The 24,447-nt window shown below is 40.4% G+C and overlaps 2 protein-coding genes across 3 annotated transcripts; both read right to left on the minus strand.

Moving 5' to 3' along the window:
- Nucleotides 1-719: 719 nt before the first annotated feature.
- On the minus strand, nt 720-12,684 carry tmcc2 (transmembrane and coiled-coil domain family 2). 2 transcript variants are annotated; one of them, XM_008409801.3, is made up of 6 exons: nt 12,250-12,684; nt 7,719-7,900; nt 6,380-6,775; nt 5,150-5,778; nt 3,827-3,962; nt 720-1,767 (listed from the first exon to the last, which is right to left on the minus strand). In XM_008409801.3, exons 2-6 carry the CDS (start codon nt 7,755-7,757, stop codon nt 1,468-1,470), a joined length of 1,500 nt encoding a protein of 499 aa, XP_008408023.1. In that variant the 5' UTR covers nt 7,758-7,900; nt 12,250-12,684; the 3' UTR covers nt 720-1,467. The 2 variants fall into 2 exon arrangements, with proteins under 2 accessions (XP_008408023.1, XP_008408024.1); XM_008409802.3 differs by lacking the exon at nt 7,719-7,900 and having other exon boundaries at nt 12,250-12,682.
- A 5,379-nt stretch (nt 12,685-18,063) lies between these two features.
- cdkn1a (cyclin dependent kinase inhibitor 1A) lies at nt 18,064-23,374 on the minus strand. The gene is made up of 3 exons (XM_008409803.3): nt 22,780-23,374; nt 20,236-20,659; nt 18,064-19,376 (listed from the first exon to the last, which is right to left on the minus strand). The coding sequence occupies exons 2-3, from the start codon at nt 20,648-20,650 to the stop codon at nt 19,321-19,323; spliced, it is 471 nt and encodes a 156-aa protein (XP_008408025.1). The 5' UTR covers nt 20,651-20,659; nt 22,780-23,374; the 3' UTR covers nt 18,064-19,320.
- Between the last annotated feature and the right edge of the window lie 1,073 nt (nt 23,375-24,447).

Below are 24,447 nucleotides of genomic sequence, written 5' to 3' on the forward strand. Positions count from 1 at the left end.
TTTTTTTCCCTTCTTGTTTTTAGCAGATTTGATGGTTTAAACCCGGGTGATGTTTGTGCTTTCGACGTATCTGAATCACACAAGTAGGTCATCAGCAGGGCTCCTGACTGCTTGCTGAGGAGATAATTCAGCCGTCCGATGCAGGTGCACAGGACTAAAGACGCATGGAAAAGTTGAGACGCCTGGTCTGCACCAGTGAAGTTCCAGTCTGTAAACAAATTCAAACGGTGAGAAATCTGATCTTTTTTTTTGTCAAAACTAAGATCAGGCTATAAATGCATCAACAAAATGACCTTTTGATGCACTTTGATTTTGTTTACCATCAGAAAGACCATATGATTTTTATTTTGTCATCATGCAAAAGTTAAAGGTGGGTGAACTTGCTTCTTTTTTTTTCCACTTTCACTGTATTAATCCTGTGGAAAAACATTGCTGGAGCACCAGGAACAGAGAAGACACGATTTATAAAAACAGGACATGATTTGGGGATTTTAAGATTGTCAGCCTGATAGGTTTGCCGTCAAAGAAGGATTTATTGTAAAAACTAAAGATTTTGGTCAGTGTTTCATATATTTCTAAGTTTTGCATGAAAGATTCACACCAGGGGTTTGGTTCAGAGATCCTCTGTATCTTAATGAACTTGTCAAAAACAACAAAAAGCCATTAGTTTCAGCTTAAACATCTTCTCTTTGTACCATAAAAATGTATCAAGCATAGTCTCATATATGAAATCATTTATTTCTTACACGGTTTAATAAAACGGCAATATTTGTTTTTGCAAACTGGATATAAACGTTGACATGCCAGGTAATTTGACACCGTTGGTAGCTGTAGGTTTACACTGTTAGTATTTGTGTACAGAATCAATTATTTCATTCAGCGTTGTGAGTTTTAGCAGGTTCAGCTGTAACCCTCCCTCCCCCTTCACCGAAAAAAGAAAAAAGCCTAATAGCACTGCAGTAACACCAGAACAGGATGTGAAAGAAAAACACGAGAATGACTGAGTGGAGAAACAACATATCTGCACTTTTGTTTCCGACAACAGAACTGGCAGAAAAGACATTTATTCGTCATTGATGAGATGCTAACTCATGCCAGCTGGATGCATCTGAGAACATGCATGAGAGCACGTAACATTCATGGAAAAAAAAACATCTTGGTTTCAAACATATGCTGCAGCTTCAACATGAAGATTTACAGTCAGCGCAAGTCGATCCTTTGTGTCTCTTAAATGGTTAGAAAATCAGATTTCTTGCAGGAAACTCTTTTTTTTTGGTGATAGCAATGGGATTAATGGTCTGTCATCCACACCTGAATATTTGAATGGAGCGAGGTGATGTCTTTATTTAACTGGAGAGCGGTAAAGTTCTACCTCGAATGTACCAAGCCCAACAAGTTTCTCTCCGGCTCCTTCTGATGAAGCTTCTTTGTGTCTCCTTGCTCTCGTCCTTCCTTTAAATCCAGGTTTTAGCTGGGCAACAACCACAATTCCACAAAATCCCACTGCTTCCACAGGATGAACAGCAGCAAGGCCAGCAGGACGGTGGCGGCCACGCGTGCCCGGGTCTTCATCAACGGGGTGATGAAGTTGGCCAAAGTGGAGACGAAGACCAGGAGCACGGCCATGAGAGCCAGGATGACGTTGATGAGCTTCCCCAGGAGAGCCCGGGCGTTGGCGTTCTCCACTCCCTCCAGCTGGACCACCTGCTGCTGCTGCTGCTGCAGCTCCAGCTTGGTGATGCGGGTCAAGCACGACTCCACAGCTTCCTGCACAGCACAGGCCCAGAAAACAAGGGGGAACGACCAGGTGAGCCAATCTCACTGTGAATGATCGTTTCTATTTCAAACATTAACTACTAACTTTCCCTTTCTTCATTTTTGATGGTGTGATTTTTACAGACGCTCACACAAAATGGAAAACTTACATCTACAAGAGATCAGTTTGTTTTTTTTGGTATAAAATATTTACATTTGTGCCTATTAACCCTCTTTTTGTTTCCTGTCCCTTCTCATGTAAACTCAGGAGAGACATTAAGAATTGGTTGTCACTGAAAACCGAGGACGTCCTGGAGGTTTACCATCACTCATATAGTATACTACATTCATAACCTTGATAGCAAATATCTGATGTGGTAAACATTGTTTTCTTGCTTGCTAAAATTACTATATACTGCTGTAACTGGAGAGGTTCTACCACTTGTTTTGATTATTTCACTGAAATATTTGAAATCTGTATATGTGCTTGCTGTTATGTGCTTGTCTTTTACAGTCTTAAACCCATCATGGTTTCTTTCCCCCTTACCCTGTACTTCAACGATTCATTGTTTAATAAATTTTTAAAAAAGAGAGACCGCTGGTTAGCTGTAGTTGTCACGCCAGGCCACTAAGTGGTGCTGTGATTTTAGATCGTCATCGAACCCCCACGCGCTTTTGAACGTTAGCTTAGCTTGCATATTAGCTTCATAGTAAACGGTAACCATTCTTCATCTCCCATGAACGGAGTGCTCATGTAACACATATTCATTATCAGAAATATGCCAAACTTAACATGTAAAGTAGCACAATGACATCCACGAATGTTTTTATCTTCCCGCGCATGCGTAGATTAAATCTTGAAGCCGTTCTTTCTGGGCATGCGCGCTGTCACATCTGTGAAGTACTTCACATCTCAGAAACGTTTCATAAAGTGTTGGTTTGAGAGATGTTCCGGTTTTTATGAAAATGGAACCTTAATTCCCTTCCCATTAAAGGTAATTTATTCATCAATTTCTAGTCAAATCCATTTAAAGTTACTGGATCATCAAAAAAGTGCAGCACAGATGGATGGCAAAAAGAACGAGTCAGGTTTTATCTTCAGAGAAAGAAGTGAAGCAGAAGCAGAACTTCCTCCTCGCCCAACAAACCATTAAGATAAAGCATTCTGAATGCAATTGCTGACGTTAAAAGTATGCACCATTAATCATTCAGATGTCATAATAACGCAACTTGTAAATAAAACAAAAACAGGCACATAAATAAATCATAAGGTACAAAGTGGATACATTACTGAGTCAACATCCAAGTTAGCAAATAAGCACAGAAGTAAGTCAGTAAATAAATATACTTACTAATGTTAGCATATAAATTATTCAGCGAGGATGCTAGTAAAAACTAAATAAGCAAGGAGGCTAAGTAACTAAATAGGTTGGTAAATATGTTAGTAATTAAATATGTATACGGGTGAGTTACCTGGTAAGAAAGGAAGCAATTAAAGTATGTAAGTAAATAATTATGTAGGTTGAAAAAAGTTAATAAGTAAGTTACCGAGTAAGTAATTAGTGAGTAGGTAAGTAAATAAATATAGTTAAGTTAATCAGTGAATATAAAAATGAACAAATATAGAAGTAAACGATTAAATCAGTAAGTAAGTAAATAACTAAATATGTAAGCCAAAGAGTTTGAATAAATGTAAGTCAGTGAAACAATACGTTTGTAAGAGAGTAAATAATTATATTGTAAGTAAATACTGTATGGCTTATGTAAGCTATTAAATGTCTACAAAGAAGTAAGTACATACACATGTAAATAAGTGAATAAGTATGAAAGTAAATAAATATTTAAGTAAGTAAGGCAAAAAGTGAATGAGTTTATGAATAAAAAATGCTTCTGGTAGTAAGTCAATGCTGAACTCAATCAGTATATCAATAATTATGTAGGTAGTAAATAATTAACTACCTAAGTAGAGACGATAAATAAATAAGTAAATGAGTGGAAAAGAAAGTCAATAATCGAGTTGATAAGTAACTGAGAGTGTAAATAAATCTGCAGTCCTGGGGTCAGTGTTTACCTGAATGTCTCTGGCTCTCTCGTAGGACTGGTAGGCGACCTTTTCCTCCATGCTGGCGAGTTCCTGCTTGAGGTTGGTCATCTCATTCTGGTGCAGCTCTGTTAGATCATTCAGCTGCTCCTCCAGCCTCTCATACCTGAACATACAACCAAACCAACCCAGCAGAACAGAGCAAAATGCTCGATTAGGACATCTACCCACAGCCGGATGTAATGTGTGTGTTGTATTGCTGGAATCCAAATATTATTTTCTTTTTGTCTCAGAATGACCTTTGACATTTCCTTTTATTACAATGACAATGAACACTGATGTTTATTTCTGTTTTGATCTCCTAATCCCTGCAGTAATAACTCACTGGACAACAGAAGACGTATTAATCCTGAGCTGAAAATAGACTGTTAGCAAGAGTCCTGCTCTCTCTGCGCTGCTCTCACACAGAAACGTTCATGTTTAAGTCCAAGAACACGACAGAGCGGTTGGTTTTTAAAACATGCCCGTCTTCTGTAGAAAGAACGGGGAGGCCGCTCAGACAAACGTGATGTTAGTTTTGATGTTTGAGGTTTGGTTTATGATTGGGTAATCTGTTTTCTGATGGCTTTGTGAGGAGCTACGGCAGGCCATTTTAACATAAAATTGGTTTATTTTGACTTTCTGTAATTACATTCTATACATGTAAAAATGCATTTCAACTAGACACAACTACATTTTACCATCCTGAATGATAATTGATCATTTAAATGATCTACATTCATATTTGGACTAGTAAAAATAATAATAATCCAAGATATCTTCAATTACATTTTGACAAGTTAAAAAACATCTCATAAATGAATTGGCATTCATTTATCTTGAATGCCAATTCAAGATAAATGAAATAGAAAAGCAGTCTAATTAAAGATATCTTTAATTGATTTGGAGATATCTTAAAATAAATTTTGAAAGTCAAAATTGCAAGTCCACACATCTGCAATTTAATTTGTACTAGTCAAATCTATAATTATTTAAATTTACTTTATGACTAGTTAAAATTTCATTGTTGATATATGTAATATGTGTTTCAGATAGTCAGATATCCTGATTAGAAACTTCAATACAGATTCATGGTAAATCTGATGTCATTTATATTATTCAGAATGAAATTAGAGATCTCTCAAATAGTTATTTTGTCTAGCTAAAGTATAATTAGAGATATCTTCATTTGTTAATACGTCAGATATTTGGAATTGAATTGTGGTGAAGCTGATTTTATGGTAAGACGGCCTGCCGTAGAGACCGTCCTGCAGAACAGCAGCAGGAATGTGGAGGGTCTGAGTTTGTTTCTACCTGTATCTCTCTTCCTGCAGACACTGCGTCATGTAGGAGTAGTCGCTCTGCAGCTGGCCCTTCATGTCCTCGATGGCGTCCTCCATGTGCGTCTGGCTGGCCTTGATCTCCTGCAGCCCCTCCAGCAGGGAGTCCCATGAGCTGTGCATGTGATGGTGGTGGTGGTGGTGTCCGTCCAGTCGGGGGCTCCCCATCGTAGGGCCCAGCATCCCCCCTCCGACCACTCCTCCCGCTCCGGCCCCACCGGAGTTGCTGCCCGCTCCGGAGCCCGATGTGGCACTGGAGCACTCGTCGTCGCTGCCGTACTTGGGGCTGGACACCAAAGTGGCGCTGCCGCTGAGAGCTCGGGGCGTTGGGGCGTCCTCAGAGTGTCCCCCGACTCCGTCCTCCAGCGTGTCCTTCAGGTGAGCAATATTATCCGCACTTCCAAACTTGTTCCTGATCAGGCTGGCGAACTCCCTCGGCTTTGAGACCACGGCCGTGTGAGTGAGGGCCGAGACGCCACCTTTGACCCCCTCGACCACTCCACCTCCAAACCCGCTTATCCCAGCGCGAACGTTGGCCCCCACGTCCTTTAAGCCCTGCTGCATGTCCCGCAGGACATCCTTGGGCTGCCGGGCCGGTCCGTTCTGCAGAGAGAGAAGAGAAGAGAAATCTTTTCTCTGATATCTTGACTCTCATTACAACACTCAGGTTGAGGTTCTAAAGAGAGAAAACAGAGCAGCCCTCCCCTCCCCTGCAGCTCCACCCATCAGCTCCTTCAGACTAGCCAGCAGCAATTGGCAAACACCAGCTGAAACCGTGCATCTACTGAGCTCATTATACGAGCTACTTCTCAAATACTGCTGGTAAAATCTGTTGAGAAACATTGTGATGATGTGTTGAAGGCTGAGATTCGGAGAGAGCGGGAGCTTCTTAAAGTGAAAATTAAATCAAAATTAATTTGATAACAATTTAAGGTAACATAATATCTTTACAAAATGTAACTATGAGACTGGAAAATACTACACAATACTGCCCCTTTAAATCTTTCTGAATAATTTAAAAAGTGTTTTCTTTGCTTTTTATGATCTATTTATATTACTTGACTCACACATAAGTTGTTGTAGGATGCCTTAATTTTTTCACAGAATGCATATTTGGACGGATGTGTCCTCATAAAGATTGCCTGAGTCAATGCCAGTCAGGAGCTAAAGCGAACAGCGCCACCGTTGGACCGGACCCGTGTACCTGTTCGATCTCCTTTAGCTTCTTGTGATAGTGCTCTAGCTTCTTGTGCAGATGTGCGATGGTCTGTGCCGACTTCTGGTTCTTCTTCTCGAACACCTGCTTGATCCTGGACGCTTGCTGTTTGTCCGCATTGTGGGCCAGCTTCAGGTATTCGGCCACGTTGTCGTCGCGCGCCTCCTGCTCCACGCGGATCTGCTCTGTGACCTTCAGGATCTTCTGCTGGAGATGCTCCAGAGCGGCGCGCGTCCGCTGGGGCTCGCCGACGCTCGCAGCCTCCGCGCCCCCCGCCGCCCCGGCCACCGCCGCCGCCGATCCGTCCGTGCTGATGTTGCTGTCAGAGCCGCCATGGCTGGAGGTGGGGGGCAGACCTAAGGTTGCCACCTCACTCTTGTCCAGCTGTGGAGACAGAAGCAGAGGCTGTAGATTCCTCCAGCTGATCACAATGACACTGCAAACGCCTCATCCCTCTCTTTATTGACTTGTACATAAAAATCATTAAATCTCTGCTCCTCCAGCCAGAATATGTTGGTCTTGAAGAAACAATGTCTCGTATTCTGGGAAGCATTTATTACCGTAGGTGAGATTTCAGATAACTTGACGTTTGCTGTACTAATCTTATTAGGCCTATTGATTGTCATGACTGGATTTATGGTCACTTTGTTGCACAAGTTCCATAAATCAGCAGAAACTGGCTCCTCTAAAGAGCCGCCAAGCCTTCTGAGAATTAAAATAAATGATACCCATAAACATAAAGTGGGCCCATTTGAAATTGAATTAAGAAATTACAATTAACCGGAATAATGGAGGTCAAGCTGAGGACTGAAAAACCAAAAAAATCTGTTGAAGTAGCAAATTCAAAGCCAAGGAAGTCGGTTAATAAGAAATATCTGTGCAGAAATATGATCACATGGTCATGGAAATGGCGTTTACAAACGAGCAGCCAAACATATCTGTGATATTCTGGAAACAGATTATTCATTTGTGGGTTAAATAAAAAAAAAAAAATAAAGAAGCAAAATCATCCTACAGATTTTGTTTTATGTAAGTGGAAAAAGTCTTAAAGAAAAAATATTTTCCTGCAGCTCCACAATCTCATGATGAAAAGTTTAGAAAGTCGCCTGATCAATTTAACTTACGAAGAGGAATAAGTCAGTTTTTGGTGTCACAGTCATCAGTTGCTCACAGTAAAGTAAATCAAAACGTTCAACAAATGTAACTGTTTGTTTTACTTTACTGTTTTAGGTAGGTCTGACTTGTAGGAACTTTTAATTAAAAATATTTGTCTCGCTGTCTCATGGGGGTATAATTATGCCGTGACACAAAAGTCGATTAGTCTTACCAGGTCTTCAAAATTGGAAAGACAAGAACTCATGGGCATGCAGGTCAGGTTGCTGTGTGGATCAGGATGGAGCCATTTTTTAAGATTCCACGTCTTCCTCTCCTCCAGCGAATCAAGCGGCTTCAATTTGATCCGAGTCTATTTTTATTTTAGGCTTAAGACTCACAAAGGCTGTGCAAACACTTTGGAAAAAAAACAAAACAAAAAGCAGATAAATCTTAGTGTCAGACAAAAACAATCTGACATTTTACACACAGCAGCTTTCAAACGATGACTTCATTAATTCAGGGTAGATAAAGCGATTGAACGTATAATTGTCTCCCTGGAAAACCATGAATCAGCCGTGACTCAACCCATCATCATGCTCAGAGTCACTTCAGTGTGATTACTGCTACATCTGTAGAGTTAAGAAGATACTGAAACAGAACCTGCATGACGCCATGAAGTCTAGAGAAAACGACAAATGGAGAAAACGCGGTGAAGTTCCCCAATAGCGACCAAAATCACTCTTATGTCAAGTGGATTACAGAAAGAGCCTGGAAGGCTGAGCAAGAAGAAACACTGCCTCACATTTTTAAAGATCTTCTGATCATCATTAAGATTTTTTAAAAAATATTTTGTGGGCTGATAAGACAAAAAATGTCTTTTAAAGAAGATGTGTGTCTGTTTCTAACACAGCATTTCAGAAAAGCAGCATCATATCAGCAGTTGAACTAAAAGGTATTTTCTAGTATGCTTTTAAATTATTAGTATGCAGATTATTTCACTGGTAATAAGGCATTTTGTCCATGTTAAAAGTGAAATAATATGTCAATGGAAATATTATTTTTTTAAATCAGTATTAGGTTATTGTTGACTTAAAAGAAAGTACTATATCTTTCCCAAAAGCTGCTTTTATGTTAGTTTTGTCTTACTGCAATTATAGCAAGATATTTTCATTAGAAATTAGAACAAAAATATTTGGTAAGACGTGTTTTTGCAGCGTGACGAACTGGACTGTTGTGCTTCTTCAGGACCTGGATGACCTGATATCCCGACTGAACAATCCTGAACCAGAATATCTGGTCATGAGTTCCTGGTCCAAAGCTCAAGATCAAAACACAATCTAAAGCACACCAGAAAGTTCACGTCTAAACGTTACAAATTGCACAAAATGTAGGTTTTGTTGAGGCCTAGTCAGAGTCTGTACTACTGAGATTCTTCAGATGGTTTGAAAACCCTCAAATGAGGATGAATTAAAACAATTTTGCAAACCAGAGTAGATAAAAAAACAACAACTCCTCATCTGCTTGCCGGGGAAGTGTGGCAAAACCTGTTATATGTGACAAAAAAGTTAATCGAAAAGAAGATAAATACTTTTTCACAGCAGAAATCACTTAAGAAATGAAAAGCTGTGCTGCAGAAAATACAGTTTGGACGAAATATGAGTTGCTCTCAAGATAAATAGACTCTGTAGCATCCAGAACGTCAATAGTGAGTGAATGAAATGCACTTTAAAGACTTTCAAGCACATGTGTGGAGGCGTTGATTTTTAAATGAACTATCAGATTGGAGCGTTAATGTTAATACACAATGGTACATCACTCAGCACCTGATCAGGACTTGTGAAAAATGTCCACAAATCTGAAACTGATACCGTAACAAACCGAGGAGCAGTGATTATCTTAGAAAAGACTCACTGTGAGCAGGATGCAAATGAAGGTAAACATGAAAACTGGAGCAAAGACTGGATTCATAAAAGGAAAGCTTTTCTATCAAAATGGTATCTTGGAGTAAATGTTTGCATGAAGAAACATTTTTGTTCTAAATCCACCTGAAAAGCCATTAAAACTAAATGTGAGAGTTTAAATCTGAAGGTTTTGCCATCATCAACAGACCTCAGTGTTATGCAAGATGACCTGAGAATCCCTGGGAACCAAAAGCTTTTTTCACGAAACCCGAATCAAGATCCTCTAAATTAAACCTGACAGATTCTAACCTGCCAATAAAATATGTAACGTTTCACTCCAGCTTGCCTCAGAAGGAGCCCAGATATTGAGACGCAGACTCTTTTAGGTCGCTCTGCCTGGCTGAAAATTAGAACAAAATGCATTTTTATTTATTTTGTTTGCATTAAAAAACATACAAGTTTAATTTATCTACCAGAGAAAAAGAAAAGATAAAAAAAATTATAGTTTTTTTTTGTGCTCAATTAAAAACATTTAAATAAAGAAATGCCTCCTTGTATAATAATCTGAACTACATGAACCAGGATGAAAGCAACATTTGACGCTGAGGTGACTGGTCTCATTAAGAAAGACTCATTTTTAGGCCAAAGCAAAATCCCTGAGCTCCTGAAATCAGTTTATTTCTGACCCCTGCTGTGCAGCTATAATTGATTTGGTGGAGGGATCAGGAAGTACACAGAGTGGCTATTATCCATTAATTAGATGAAACATAACTGGACTGCTTTCCTCTCAGCACACACTCTGAACCTAAAGCAAGGGTGTAACTATTTTTTTTTAAAATGTGCATTTAAAAACATGCAGCTGCATGCCAGATAATACTGTGCAGATTAAAGGAGTTCCCCTCCTTACATATTTATTCTGGTCTTTCATTTTTGTCTCGTATAAATGTTTTACATAATTGAACAAAGTGTAATGTCAGAAAAAGTAATTTGAGTTTTTAAAGTGGAAAAAAAGCTATCCAAACCAAGCAGGACCTATGAGAATGAAATATTTATTCATTTTCATAAATTATGAATTTACTTCAATTAAGCCAAAGTCTTGGTTCAGTTTCACTGGCCACACCCAGTTCTGCAGAATCAAGAAACCACTGAAACAGAGCCTGTCTGACAACAGAGGTCTTAAAAAGCAACAAATCATTCATAATCTAAAAGAAATGCAAGAAAGAGATGACAAACAAACTCACCGAAAAGGTAACAAAACCATTTTTGAAGGCTTTAAGGGAACCAGTGAAAAATGTTTCCACGTTTGGAGGGAATCAGAAAACATGGCGAACGTCTCAGAAGATGCTGACCAACCAAAATTACTCCCAAGAGCAAATCAACGCCGCCAAATCACAGAAGAGCTCAGAACAACATCTAAGGTTCACGATTCAGCGAGAAGAACGAAACAGAGTAAAAATTGCCTCCATGGGGGAGTTTCAAGGCAGAAACAGCAGCCAAACAAAAAAATAACACAAAGATCCAGCTTGTATTTTATCAAAAACATCCTCATATTCACCACAACCTTCCTGTTCCTCATCCGTAAGGCAGACCTGTTCAGTCTATTTTTATTCTGTGTTGTCCTTTATAATTTATTTTACATTATACTTAGCATTCCTAATTACGATTTCTGAACAGTTTGAAAACCGGTTTGTTTCAGTTTACTTTTTACATGTTCGACTAAGGTTGTCGGCGTTTTGTTGACAACCTGAGAGCTTCAGGAAACTGGAGAAGAACATTGTCTGTTTCACTCCTAAAGACACCGACTGAACAAATTAAAGTTGTCTTTAAATGTTGACCAATGCAGCTTTCGGTGTATTTAAGTGTGCTGCAATGGTACTGAGTCATCAGGTACACTTACAATTTAGTACATTTAAGTTTGTGTTTAAAAGGAAATAAATATTGTGAGTCAGTTCAGCGCCGTTTTCCTGTATCAGATCGATATCGACCGATGCTAAACCTCAGGTATCTATGTCAGTATCAGAAGTGGGGGGGAAAAGTAGCTTCCCCATCTAAATGCTGTTCATGTCAAAAACAGCATTTCATAGTCGCTGTTTTGTCTGATATTAAAATGTTTGTGGAAGCAGCAGACATTTAACGTAGAGCCTGTTTCAGAGCCCTGGATAAGTTCATGCAGACATAAACCTAAAAACATTTCTTATTTGACGTGTGAGGAAATAACCTAAGCAAATAATCAACCAATCATCGATCCATGAGGGGATTCCCAGCTCAGGCTTCTACATGGCGGCGATCTCCAGCTCAGTCGTGTCACAACACTAATCAGAGGCTGCAAACATCTCACTGCGCTGTTTTGATCTTTCTAATGCCTTTGGTTTATCTGTCATATAGCTTCCTGCGCTTTGTGGCTATAGAGCAAGGCGGGCAGTGTTTTTTTTTTTCCTTGAATCTAGGTTGCAATCTCACAGCAGCACCAGGGAGGAGAATAACAGATGACTTGGACTCCCTGGTGATTAATCGTGTCCCGATCTTCACTGAGAGAGTGAGATGCTTCTGCAGCCGCCAAGCTAGTGTAGTAGGAGGAGGTGGCGGTGGAGGGGCTGCCGTCCAGCCGGGTGTAAACAGACAACAGACTGGAATAAAGCATCTGAAATGCATCGAGAGCGATGGATGGGCGGATGGATGAGGGATGGATGGATGGATGAGGGATGCTGCATGTGATGATGAGGGATGGGATGGCAGCCGTCTGAAGCATGGAAGAAGACATGAGGGACGGGGCATGCCTGAGCCCTCTGGAGACACGGCGTGGACACGCGGGGGACGGTGACACACAAGCAGCACAGCAATAAATGAAATCAGAAACGTTACCATACTGCTTTAATCCAATTTGTGCAGTGCCATTGCAAGGCTGTCTTCCAGGCCCATCCTCTTCCTCCCTCCTTCCTCACCCCCCCCACCCCCACCCCCAGCTCAAATATAGTATCTTCACCCCCCTCTCCCCAGCCGCTTTCAGGCGGACTACCACCTCTACAGGATCCTACAGCTCCATTGTTGCAGCCATCGATATCTGCTGCCTCCCTCTCCCTCGCTCTGATCTATTTTCCTCCCCTTCTCTCCCTCAGAGGTTTTCCTCCGCCTCCCTCTGCCTCGCTTCCCTCTGTACCTCCGCTTCGATCCACATGCAAATGCTGTAGCCGTGCTGCCCTGTAATGGATGTGGGAGCTCGGGGACAGATGGATGGAGATGAATCTGGGCGGGGAGGGGGGATGGGAGCGCTCAGCGCAGGCGTGCAGGTGCTCCTGTGCGGCGGAGGCCAGCGAGGGGAAGGGAGGGAGCGCACTACAGCCGCCTTTAAACACACACACACACACACACACACACACACACACACACACACACACACACACACACACACACACACACACACACACGCGCGCGCTGTGTACACAGCGGTGACTCCCTTGTCTCCGCTAAAGACTGAAGGATTTGGTGTCACAACAACAGGAGGTTGTGGGAGTGACGCGCAGCTTCGTGAAGTTTCACCCGCCCAACTTCTTGATGTTTCTGTGCAGGTCGGTGTGTCAGCACGGAGGAAAACGAGCTTTCATCACTAACTGGAGAGCATTTCACAGGATGTGAAGCAAAGCGAAACGAAAGAGAAGTCTCCTGAATAATAACAGCAGCAACAAATGTTTTCACGCCCTTTATCAGTTTGTTATGTTGGAGCAGGGACGTCCAAGCTTTTGGTCGTCAAGTCAAAATAACTCGTTTTGCAACATTTGTTACATTTTCAGCTAGTGCGTTTCGTGTTCACGCGACACTGTCAAACAAGCAAAACAACAACAAAAACCTAATTGAAAAACCTGTTCACCTCTTTTATCTGTGGTGGCGCTGCACCAAGAGCCACTGAAGGAAACGCGACACAAAAACCTCCGAAGAAGACATGAGCGCAACTTCCTTCTTCATAAAATCTAAACAAAAGTCAGATTTTCGCGGTTACAGGATTTCTCTTTTGTCTTTGGTAAAAGACAACGAGCCATTTCTCCCGCTACTGCTAGACTCCCCGTTTTCTTTCGTTGTATTTACCCAGAATGCCCTGCGCCGTAGTTCACTTCCTGCTTTTGGAGCGGTCTCTGGTCCGCTTTCACTCAGCGCTCGCATCGGAGTTTATTTAAATTAATTTTTAGACAGACCAGAGTTTGCTATTGTGGTCCACATCACAGCTCAATTTCTTTTCAGGCGGATTAAAAAGAAATACAAAGAAATGTTGTAATTTTTTAGATATTGATTGGGGGAAAAAAATGAACGCAATTTAGCCAATTGTGAGCAATAAAATCAATATTTAGGTTGTTCTTTCTTTGGTAACTATTTATCCAAGTCTGACCAATTAATCAAAAGCAGAGTGTTTGCAAAGTGAGGTGTTGTTTAAAAGTTGTACCTGGAAGAGAATGCAATATCTGTGATTAGTTAAAAACAAACACCTGGTTTCACTTTTAATATTTTCTACTGTTAGAAAATTTTAATGTCTGTGATAATTTTGACTTAATTAGAAATAGAAAATTATCATCTATATCAACCACCTGCACTGGGAGAGCAAATTGGTGTCATTATTAAACTGAAGTCAGAGGCCAAAAACAGTCATTCCAGGGGCAGCAAATGGCCCCTGGACCGCACTTTGGACACCAATGTATCACTGCCAAAAGCATCAATGTGTTTTCTGGGATTTTGGGTGAAAGACCAATAGAAAGTAGCATTATTGTAAGACGGAAAGACAATGAATCTTTGAATGAAAATCTGAGATGTGTGGGAGGCTTACCTATTTGACCCTCTTTACTCTGAAACCTCTAAATAAACTGTCTGTATGTAATTTAATCTCAGAAGGCCTCGGTGGTTTCTTGGAGAATATTAGAGAAGAAACAGCATCATGAAAGAAAAAAACACAAGTTTAAAGCAAATTTAGGTTATAAAACAACATCCTCTAAATCCAACATCTAAAACAGGAAGGCGTGGGGAGCAGCTTGAATCTGTCCAAATACAATACAGTGTCATATTATACAATTTATCTTCTCTGTTTTAAAGATAACAACTGTGCTTGCTTAAAATAATCTATTTGTATGTTTTTATTGACATTTTGTGCATGTCTTCCAAAATGAGCACAGATGAGATGCAATACGGAGGTCACCAGTAGAGGGCGCATCGAGGCCATTTTTATTAGATAAGTTGCACCTTTAACCGCCTTCAGGGTTTTTCATTTATCTTAAAGGATTAGTTCAGATTTCTTTGAAGTGGGGTTCTGTGAAGCGGTCATGACCTTTCAATATCTTACCTGCAGCAGATGTTTATCTTTGCATTTTCTCTTTTGGTGAAACAGAAATTTGTTGATCAGTAAATCGTAAACTGAAGAGGAGCCGAGATAAAACTAATTTCTATCAATTTTTAAACGTGTCAAAGTGATTTTTAAAACTATTTGAACTTTTATATGTCTGTTGACATGGATGTCAATAGTTACAATGAGGGCAATTGAACAGTTTCCATTTATTATCAGCTGAATGTGGCTTAAGAAGTTAAATGTAAATTATTTTTTTAAAAGCCCTGCATGAGCACTATCAAGCTTGTAAACTAAAACCACAGAGTTTGAAAATCCTCTCTGCTTGGGGACTTCTTCTGAAAATGATTATCAGCTCTACTGGCAGCAGATTCTGCATAATTTGTTCCTTTGAACATTTCAAGTAACACTGCTCCTTCCTTTTACAATCAGTAGTAATTAATTTGCTCCTCAGATCCCTTTTTTTCCCAGGGACAATATTCTCACTGCTCTGAGTTATTTAAAAGGATAGAAAATGTCAAATCAATTCTATGGTTTCTGTGGGGTTTTAAACCTAACCTCAGCAAAAACACAACTAGATTAAAGTTACACTCATGTCCTGAATAATGTTTAAGTTCACAAATGTTTTTTCATACATGTTTTCTTACAGATGTGATTTGTTTTTATTTTTGTTATACATTTTTACTGTAAATTACGCCATTTTCAGCTATACATTGAAGTCATATCTGATAAGTCATATGTTAATTCTTTTAAATTCCTTCTGTCAACCTGCTGGGATCTACACATGAGAATTAGCCTCTGGCTAAATCTTGCATATTTATATGACATATTCCTGTTGATTAATACTACTTGCCTTCTTTATCAAATAAAATAAATTCAGAATCCAACAGATTCAACACTAGTATTTATTATAAAACAAGGAAAAATGGTAAAAAATGTGTGTGTAAGCCTAAGAAGCCTCCATAATTCAGTAACTTGTGGAACCAGCTTTAGCAGCAGTAACTTAAATTTGTCATTTTTTTTCCTCAAACCTGTTTGAGTCTCTAATGTTTGGGCTCTCTGCTCTTCACAGCTTCGCTTCAGATCACGATGGCCTCACATTTTGACATCACGATTCTCACGGCTCACAGTTGACTCATGGGAGCAAGGGTCAGAGGTCGTGCAGCTGCAGATCATCAGCCCTCCTCCCTGACACTTGAGACGAGGTGTTCGGTTTTCAAATGTTGCTGTGAAGGACTTCAATCCTGGTTCACTGAGATGCTTTGCTGCACGCTGCTCAGTCTCAGCTTGAGGTGAATTTGGAAACGCTCCTAAACGTTTTCTTGCTGTGAAATTTATTTCTCGCTGCAGCAGGATGGACTAGAGATGGCTTTATGTTTGTTTCTATATGATGTTTGTTCATCGTTTTAAAAGTGCTTATAAATGAAGACGGCTCGGCTCGTGACTCTTGGGGAGCTGCAGCTGCTGATGTCTTTGTTTAACGCATCTGCAAGCGATCAGAAACTCCTAATGCGGTCAGATCGGCTCACGGTCATTTATCATAGTGAATTATGAAGATTTGGCTGCTGAAAGCCTCTGGAAGAAGCAAGGGTGTACTTAGTTTTTCCTATTCAGACTTAGTTTTTTTATTTATTGAATTAAATAAATGTGAAATCTGCTGTGTTTTTTACACTTTGAGGTTAGATTTAAATTATTAGGAACTTGTTTAAACCCAGATACTTTATAAAATGTGCTGATGCTTAAAATCCAGTTGGTAAAAAAGGGTGTACTTTCTTTTTTTACTATGACTGGAGTTTTAACCTTCAAATGTAGATAACACATTGTGCTTTACATGTCACAACCTAGTAGTTATAAATGATGAAAATGTGCTTTTCTTCTGCTCACATTGTTCTGAACTGTAGAAAGGCCCTCTAGCTATTTTGTATCCTTCAGCCGGTGAAATATGAAGGTCACAAGGTTACTTTGTGGGGTGAACGCTCTGAGGTTTGCCTTCAGCAACAATCTGACTTTGTTGATGAAGCACCGATGAGCCGCTTACTGCGTCAGTCAGAGAGGATAGATGTGACATGCAGAAACAGATCAATCACCACATTGTTTTTCCAGAGGGAGGCCGCTGTCTTTTCTGCTAAATCTAGGTGATGACATTTCTGTTCGACAGGCAGCACGGGTCACATTGAACATTTGGACATTTTGTTCCATGTAAAAGGAAACTGAAGGCCTCAGTGCTTTTGCTATCTTGGTCGTCCCACCTTTAAATTAAAAATTCCTACAAGAAACTCAATACTGCATGACACTATAGTACCTTTGTGAATAAATATATACCTGAGAGCTCCTGCTAAGCTGTAATCCCACACAGCTGAGGATGGCAAACGTAGCTAAATCCAAACCAATGCCATCCACTCCCTGGGTTTTGATTTTAAATTTCTGCACATTTGGACGTTTTGTCGTGTTACAAACTTAAACTTCAGTTAATTTCACAGTATTTTTGGTGTATAACTGTAAAGTGGAGAAAGTTGATACATAAAAATACATAAAAAATAAAAATCTGAAACCTTTTGACTGATCTTGGAAAAAAAAATAGAGTAAGTTCAGTCAGATGGGATGGAGAGTTTCTGTGGACAACAGTTTGTAAATTCTGCCACAATTTTTTATTACTAGTGTAGGAAAGGTTGAATCGGTTAATCGGATTCATTGTGATTAATCAATTATTGAATAATGAACTAATTTAGTAATGGATTAATTGTTAAATACAGTGGCTCTGAAAACCCCCCAAAAAATATTTGGTGAAATAACAGCAGCAGAGCAAAACTGGACAAATATACATTTACCATTTAAGATGAAAAACCTTTTTTATCCTTTGCTTCAAATGATCAGGAAAAACAAACACTAAAATAATGCTCCTACTGCATTTAGGCAATAAAATATTTTCTTATATAAAAAGGGACTTGGATGTTTGCTGATTTGTATTTTTAAATATGGAATAAAATAAGTTTAAGTGGTTAAAAGAAACCTCTGCAGAATCCACCAATTAATCGCCAGAATAATTGATCGCTAAAATAATTGTTAGCTGCAGCCATAAAAGTGAATTTAGTTAGGAATATTAAAGGGACTATAATGGTATGCCACACTTCCCAGATTTTAATTTAATATATATATAAATTTTTAAAAATCAATGAAAACTATGTGTTGTTTTCTTTTTCTTTACACTCTTTGATCCAGCAGATAATGTTCTATTAAAACACCATGAAGTTTGTGATTATAATCGGTCAAACTGAACCAGAGGACTTTTGAAAGGTGTTGTAAATTAACAAAAAAAAAAAAACTTAAGTAAAAAAAGAAAGACAAAGCCACTCAAATACATTTGAAACATTTATTCAGGTTAGGAAACGTCATAATTAAACAATCAAAACAGAAGACACTTGGAATATCATCTTTCAATAAATAAAGGAATAGACATTTTTGCAGCTTTTCTTAAACAGAAACAATATATTTATAAGGTTTGTGCATAAGCGTCTACTAACAGAAGTGCATTCATTGTGTGTGGCAGTTTTTTGCCTGGGATTTGCAGCGGTGGACATTTCAAAGCTGTCAGTATGTAAAGGATTAGAATTACAGGCCCTTGTCTGCGACCTGTTCAGATTATCCATAGCAGCAGGATTTGCCAGAACAGATAAATGTCAGGAAAAAGAAATAAAAAAAAGGAACACGCTTTGTTTGATAAAATGTGCTTTAGATTGGCAAATAATACATTTGTGTTTCCAGGAACACTTTCTTCTGATTGTCCTTTATGGAGCTTAAAAAATACCGAGAGGCACAGTAAAGGCTCTGGATGTGCAACACTGCAATGTTTTTCATTTAATGCTACTATGCTAAATAAAACTTTATCTCTCAATCTGAGTTAGATTACAACATATATCCTACGAACAGGAGCCAGAGGCTAATAACTCTGTTAAATTGTCTGGGTTGATTTTTTTTTTTTTAAATGACAACTTTTACAAACAGTAGAATGGATGGGAAAAAAAACAGGGTGGCACTTCTGTCATTTGGCATCTAAGCAAAGCTTCTGCATGTTCAAGAGATCAGAGCTCCTCAAGTATTTCCCTACAAAGGACGTAGAAAACACAGTAAAAAAAAACAACAACAACAGTGCATTTGAACAAAGGAGACTAAGTGCTTCCTCCTGGTCTTCAGCTTCTTCCTGCGAACCCAACAGCCTCAGCGACATCTCAAATCGCTCCATCCAGGTCTTCTTGTCGGTAGAGTTACAGAGAAGCTGAGGTTTTTGAAAGAGCCGTGGGATGGACGACCGCAGCAAATGTCAGTCAGCACTTTGGCGAGCCCTTGATCCAAATGAGTATAAATCCACTGATTCCAGGGATTACTGTTAATCTTTTCTGCTCAAATGCCCCCATCTTTCCACCGACAGGGGGAAAAAAAACAAGCCAGCTCCCTCCTTTACTGACCCTAATTACCATATACTGTAGACGAGCAGCTGAGGTCCCTTCTGGGGTTTTTTTTTTGTTTACATGATTCATGGTTGTAGTCTGTGTGATTCCTGAGTCAGGTGCTGCCCGTGTGGTTTCTTGGGAGCTTTGGCAGCGTTTCTGTGGATATCACTCCCCGGATTTCCTCGGCATCCACACAACTCGTCTCTTGGCCTGATAGAAATCTGTTGGGATAAAGAGAACGATGTTTATCTCTCGCTAAACTAGAGCTGGGAAATCAATCAGTGACAATCTACATCGATAGATAATAATGCATCTGCTATACATGGGATATTGACTGAACTGCGACCAGAACCAAACAGCATTCTGGGAGAAAAACTAGCCACTCAACCTGTCAAGGCCAGCCAAGTAAGATTGGTTGCACCAAATAACTCACTCGCTCTTTGGTTACCTAGCAACCACCTGCTGAGTAACTTGTGGTTACCTAGCAACAACCTGCTGAGTAACTTGCCCAGCAGCAGTTTATGCTTCATAGCTGCTTAAAAGCAGTGGCGCAACTACACATTATTCAGGTGGATGCGAAAACATAGATCGGCGCCCCCCTTCCCCCCGAGGGAAGGAACGTCAGGGTGAAGGAGCGACGCTCACTCAACACCCCCCCCGCCCCCCCTCCACCACCACCCCACCCGAGGTGACGATACGTGAAAGGTAAAACTCGCTACATTTACCTCGTTATGTGCGCGAGGTAAGGCGCGCTGAAGTGTAAGGGAGAACATTGGCGTGCCGCACCCTCCAGACGGGGTTTTGGCGCCCCCTCTGGTGCTGCGCCCCTATGCGTTGCATACCCTGCATACCCACTTTTTGCGCCACTGCTTAAAAGTAAAAAAAAAATACCAGTGTGGAGTGAAAACTGGATAAAACGTCACAACACCAGTTTGGCAGCAATTTAGACATTTAAAACGAAAAAACTAATCGATAATTACCTTTATTGACTGATATGAAACGTTTATATCGTGATAAGTTTTTCAGCCATGTCTGACACTAACAACTATTAATTCTCTGCACTGATAGATGAGGACTGACCTGTGATGTTCGTCTGTTTCCTCTTCAGCACAGCTTTGTCTCCCTTCTCCGGCGTTTTCTCCAGGTCCTCCAGGTCCCACTTCTCTGGCATCTGAGGGATGTTCTCCTTCTCCACCCTTGCTGGTTTGGTCCGAACAGCCCGTCCTGCCAGCCCCAGGCCCTCTGCCAGCACGCAGGACCTGTAGAGCAGTGGCACCCTGGTTTCTGGGATGCCCTCCCACTTGAAGTCGCTGCTTTCCAGGGGCTTGTTCGACTTGAAGTCAAAGCCCCATCGTCTGGACGCTTCGTCCAGGTCTTTGCGCAGCGCTGCCTTGTACTCCACCTGCAGCTGGTCTCGGTCCACAGGGCCGAACAGGTTCCTGCGGGCCTGTCTGTTCCCCCCTAGGGAGCTCAGCATCGACTTGTGAGGAGCCATGATTCTGCACTGAAAATGAAACACAACAGGTCTCTGGTTAATTTTAAAAGCCACCGTCTCAAAGAAAGTTACAACTACTTGGATAATTTCTCGAAAACCCCTCTTTAAAGATGAACTCATCTATTTTAATGTAAAGTTGAATCCTTACACAAACAACCAATTAAAAATTAAAGCCATAGAGTTCACAAACAGAAAATGAGAGCCCAGACTCACCATCTTTCTGCCTTAACACCTCCTGTGTGAAGAAGCAGCCTGACTGCAGCGCTGCTTTTAACAAGGCAGGCAGCCGTCAGTGACTCACCGCCCCTCCTCTCTATAGCTCTTGGTACATGCCTGGACATAATCTGGCGGACATGTAGGAACAAATCCACCGTGGTGTCTCAGCAGCCACAAGGTGGTAGTGTAACGCCTTCCTGAGGACTGAGGCGTTTTCCTTATGTGGGGGGTCAAACCTGTGCAAGGACCTGTTTTTGAGATCTGCACAATGACTTACTAGAGGGGCGCTGATATAAATGACTCCACACAAATCAAGCAAAGAGCAAACAAGTTCCTACCAGTTCATACGATTTTTGCTTTCCAATAAATTTTAAATAAATCTGCCCCAGGCTACCGTGGCTTTCCAGTTACTGCATAGTGAGGGGCAATTATTATAATGAGAAGGAAATAATTTGACATCTGATGAGGCAGATAACCTCTTGCTATAAGAAGGAGGTGAAGGCATGTTAACTTCTGCAGCCTTAAAAAATGAATAGGATTTCATGCATTTTAGTAGGTTTTGTGATTTAAAGGTGTATTATGCAAAATTCACTTTTTGCATATTTTTCCATTTGAATCTCAACTGTTTAAAAAAAACAGTCCAAGCGCTTTTTTGCAAGGAGTTCATGTTTTATGGTGTCTGGAAAATGAGTTGCTTCAAAACCTTCCCGATTATTAACTCACAGTCGACAGGCACTGCGTCGTTACCCAGGAACCCCAGCACATTTGGTCAGCTGCTTTTACTGCTGTATGTACTGCACAATGGTTGCTGGAAAAGAAAAGTGTTTCACACAGGAAGGCTTATGGGGGCCTAACCCTAACCCTCCAAAGACTATCTTCTATGTAAATACCCATCACCTTCTGAGTGAATAACCGCAACACTTCAAATGTGACAAAGGTTTGAAGGCTAATAATGTAGTCTCTGCTTAAACTGCCATGATGTTCTTGAAACAGAAGTTTTTTAGGTCAAAAGAAGACCAGTTTGGTCTTGGGACCAAAATGGCTTCAACTAATCTGGATTTAGAGTGGACCACCGATATTCGCGGTCCACTGTAAATCGAGCTGCTTTTTCTTTAGAATATTTTAGATAAACTCTATGGACTGCAAACAGTTGGGGATCCACTGTATGCCAGCAGAAGACACTAAGACGAACACATTTGATAAAACCTACATTTAGGAATCCTAATCAATCCCTTGAAGGTTCATTTGGAGGTTAGTGAATGGGTTACTGGGATTTTCAAAACCCTTTAGGTTTATCTATTTGTAATACATCTAATGAATCCACCAACCACCAAGTGAAGTACAGTGCTGAAGGAGAATGAATGAACAGCACTGTGTCCCAGCTTTGCTCCCGTCTCCACCCTATCCTGGCACTAGACGTCAGACTTGGAGGAGGTGCTCAAACCCCAGAGTGGGATTATTTACTGGATGTTAGACTGGGAGGAGGCGCTCCAACCCCAGAGTGGAATGATTCAAGCAGTGGCGGGAAGCAGGAGAGGAACCCTGCCCATTTTCTATCTCCTACTCTGCTCCACGTGAGTCTGCAGCTCGTGTCCAGCAGTCAAAGCTGGGCTGTCACTTTCTGCAGGGCAGGAGAACCCACACAACTCTGGCACGTGTGTAAAAATAACCCAACAACAAGTCAAGGTGACCTCTGAAGCTGGTAGATGGAAAATCTGACTGAGAAAACTAGATTTATATCAGCTAGTCACAATGGAGAAGATGAATCTTGAATGAATGGGACAAGTGATTCAAACCTTGTATGGTTTAAAAAAAAAGATAAATTAGGCTACTTTTAGATACTGAAACCTTCTACAGAGCTCCGTTTTGTGTTTTCTCCAGTCTGGTAAAAAGTTAAAGTTATTTTTACTTACATGTTGATTCAAATGAAGTCCAGTTCTTCTTCTGTGGTATCAAGTGAGTCTGCCTGTCCACCTCTTTGTTGTCTTCGACTCACAGCTTCACAACAATGACGATGAAGTTGGTTTTGTTATCCAATCCACACTCTCCACAAATCACACGGACACGTTACGGTCTCCTGCGAGGTTCTCCCAGATTTCCCACAGCCACGCACACGGACTAAACTTTTATTGACTGCCGTGGAGTGGGAAGACCCTCCTCCAGAAGGGGTGGGGTCTGCTGTGCCCAAAACGTGGCCACGGTCCAGCAAAAACACGAGTAACACGAGTTACACGTGAACGTTTGGCTCAGAAAGTAGGAGGAAATTCCTGCTCAGGAGGTTCGGATCCCGCAGTAGCTCCTTCCCAGCTCCTCCACCCCGCGACTGAGCACAGTATCCTGGATACAGAAACACACACACACGCACGCACGCACACACGCACGCACTCCGGGTTTATTTCTCTTTCTGTAATATTCTAGGTTTTTTCTTTTTGTTTCACTTAACTGAAAGAATAACTACGCAAAAGAAAGTAAAAGTTCTCCAAACTGTTGAGAGTATCTTTGCGACGGGCTTTAGAAACTACACTGTCCAGTGTATTGCAGAAGTATTTATACCTCATAATCTTTTTTTATGTGACGTTACAACCACAAACTTAAAATTGTTTTATTAAAAAAATTTTTTGGGGGGGTAGGAGGGGTTGTTATAGACAAAGTTGTGCAAATATATTAAAAGATACAGGCAAAAAATGTAACTTTCTGTTCCTGCTGAAGAATAAAAACAAATCCAAACATCACTGTTTGTTTCCTGCTGCACAGTGTTCTGCATGTAGTCCAGAATGATAATTTTTTTAATTTGTAGGTGTGTCACACTGCATAATTTGATCTGTATTGCTGATACAAATACTGATATTCTGACCTTTCTGTTCTTTGTGGTTTTTCCTTTGAATTATTTTGTTCTAATCTACAACAGAATTGAAATCAAGCTTATAGGTGCCTACAAAATACTTTAATGACATTTTATTAACATAATTTGCATGCATTTTTCTTAAATAAAGTGCAAAAAAAGAGAAATAATCACTGGAGAGCGAATTGAAACAAAATCTCTTTTGCGGTAGAGTTAAGAAGCTACAACACCAAAATAAAACTGAATTTCAAGAGTGAATCTGAAGCTAATTATCGAACTTACCTTGCTAGTATCAATTCAGTGCTGTTACCAACTTGGTATCAATATGTTTTTTTATCAATCTGCCCATTTCCACTGGCAAAATCACCATCTACCACATGCTCTCTACACTACTGGTGTCAAAATGCAAACTGGGCTTCTTATGGATTATTGTTTTTCAACAATGGCTTTCTTTTAGTCACTTTTCCATGTCAGATTTGATAAGTACAGGGATAATAGTTATACTTCAAACAGACTGTCCTACCTGAGCTGTGGATCCCTGCAGCCAATTGTCATGGAAGAAATTACTTTAACAAGAGCCTGGATGAGAAGAAATAAGAAATGTATTAAAACTTTGCAAGGTGAGAACAGAAATACAGAGTGAAAGGAGTCTGTCAGTCTGCTCTGACTAACAGTGGATTTGGCTACCTTTTATAGGTTCTGGTCAGAGAAGAGAGACTGGATTGGACAATATTTGTGA

This window comes from Poecilia reticulata, chromosome 5 (genome assembly GCF_904066995.2).
Source record: "Poecilia reticulata chromosome 5, P_reticulata-male-v2, whole genome shotgun sequence".
Taxonomy (NCBI): domain Eukaryota; kingdom Metazoa; phylum Chordata; class Actinopteri; order Cyprinodontiformes; family Poeciliidae; genus Poecilia; species Poecilia reticulata.

Coding starts and splice junctions, on each gene's coding strand:
- tmcc2 (XM_008409801.3), bottom strand. CDS start 7,757: ATGCCCATGAGTTCTTGTCTTTCCAATTTTGAAGACCTG. Junction 5,779..6,379: donor AGCTAAAGGAGATCGAACAG/GTACACGGGTCC, acceptor CTCTCTCTGCAG/AACGGACCGGCCCGGCAGCC. Junction 3,963..5,149: donor CTGCAGGAAGAGAGATACAG/GTAGAAACAAAC, acceptor TTGTATGTTCAG/GTATGAGAGGCTGGAGGAGC.
- cdkn1a (XM_008409803.3), bottom strand. CDS start 20,650: ATGGCTCCTCACAAGTCGATGCTGAGCTCCCTAGGGGGGAACAGACAG. Junction 19,377..20,235: donor GAAACAGACGAACATCACAG/GTCAGTCCTCAT, acceptor TTATCCCAACAG/ATTTCTATCAGGCCAAGAGA.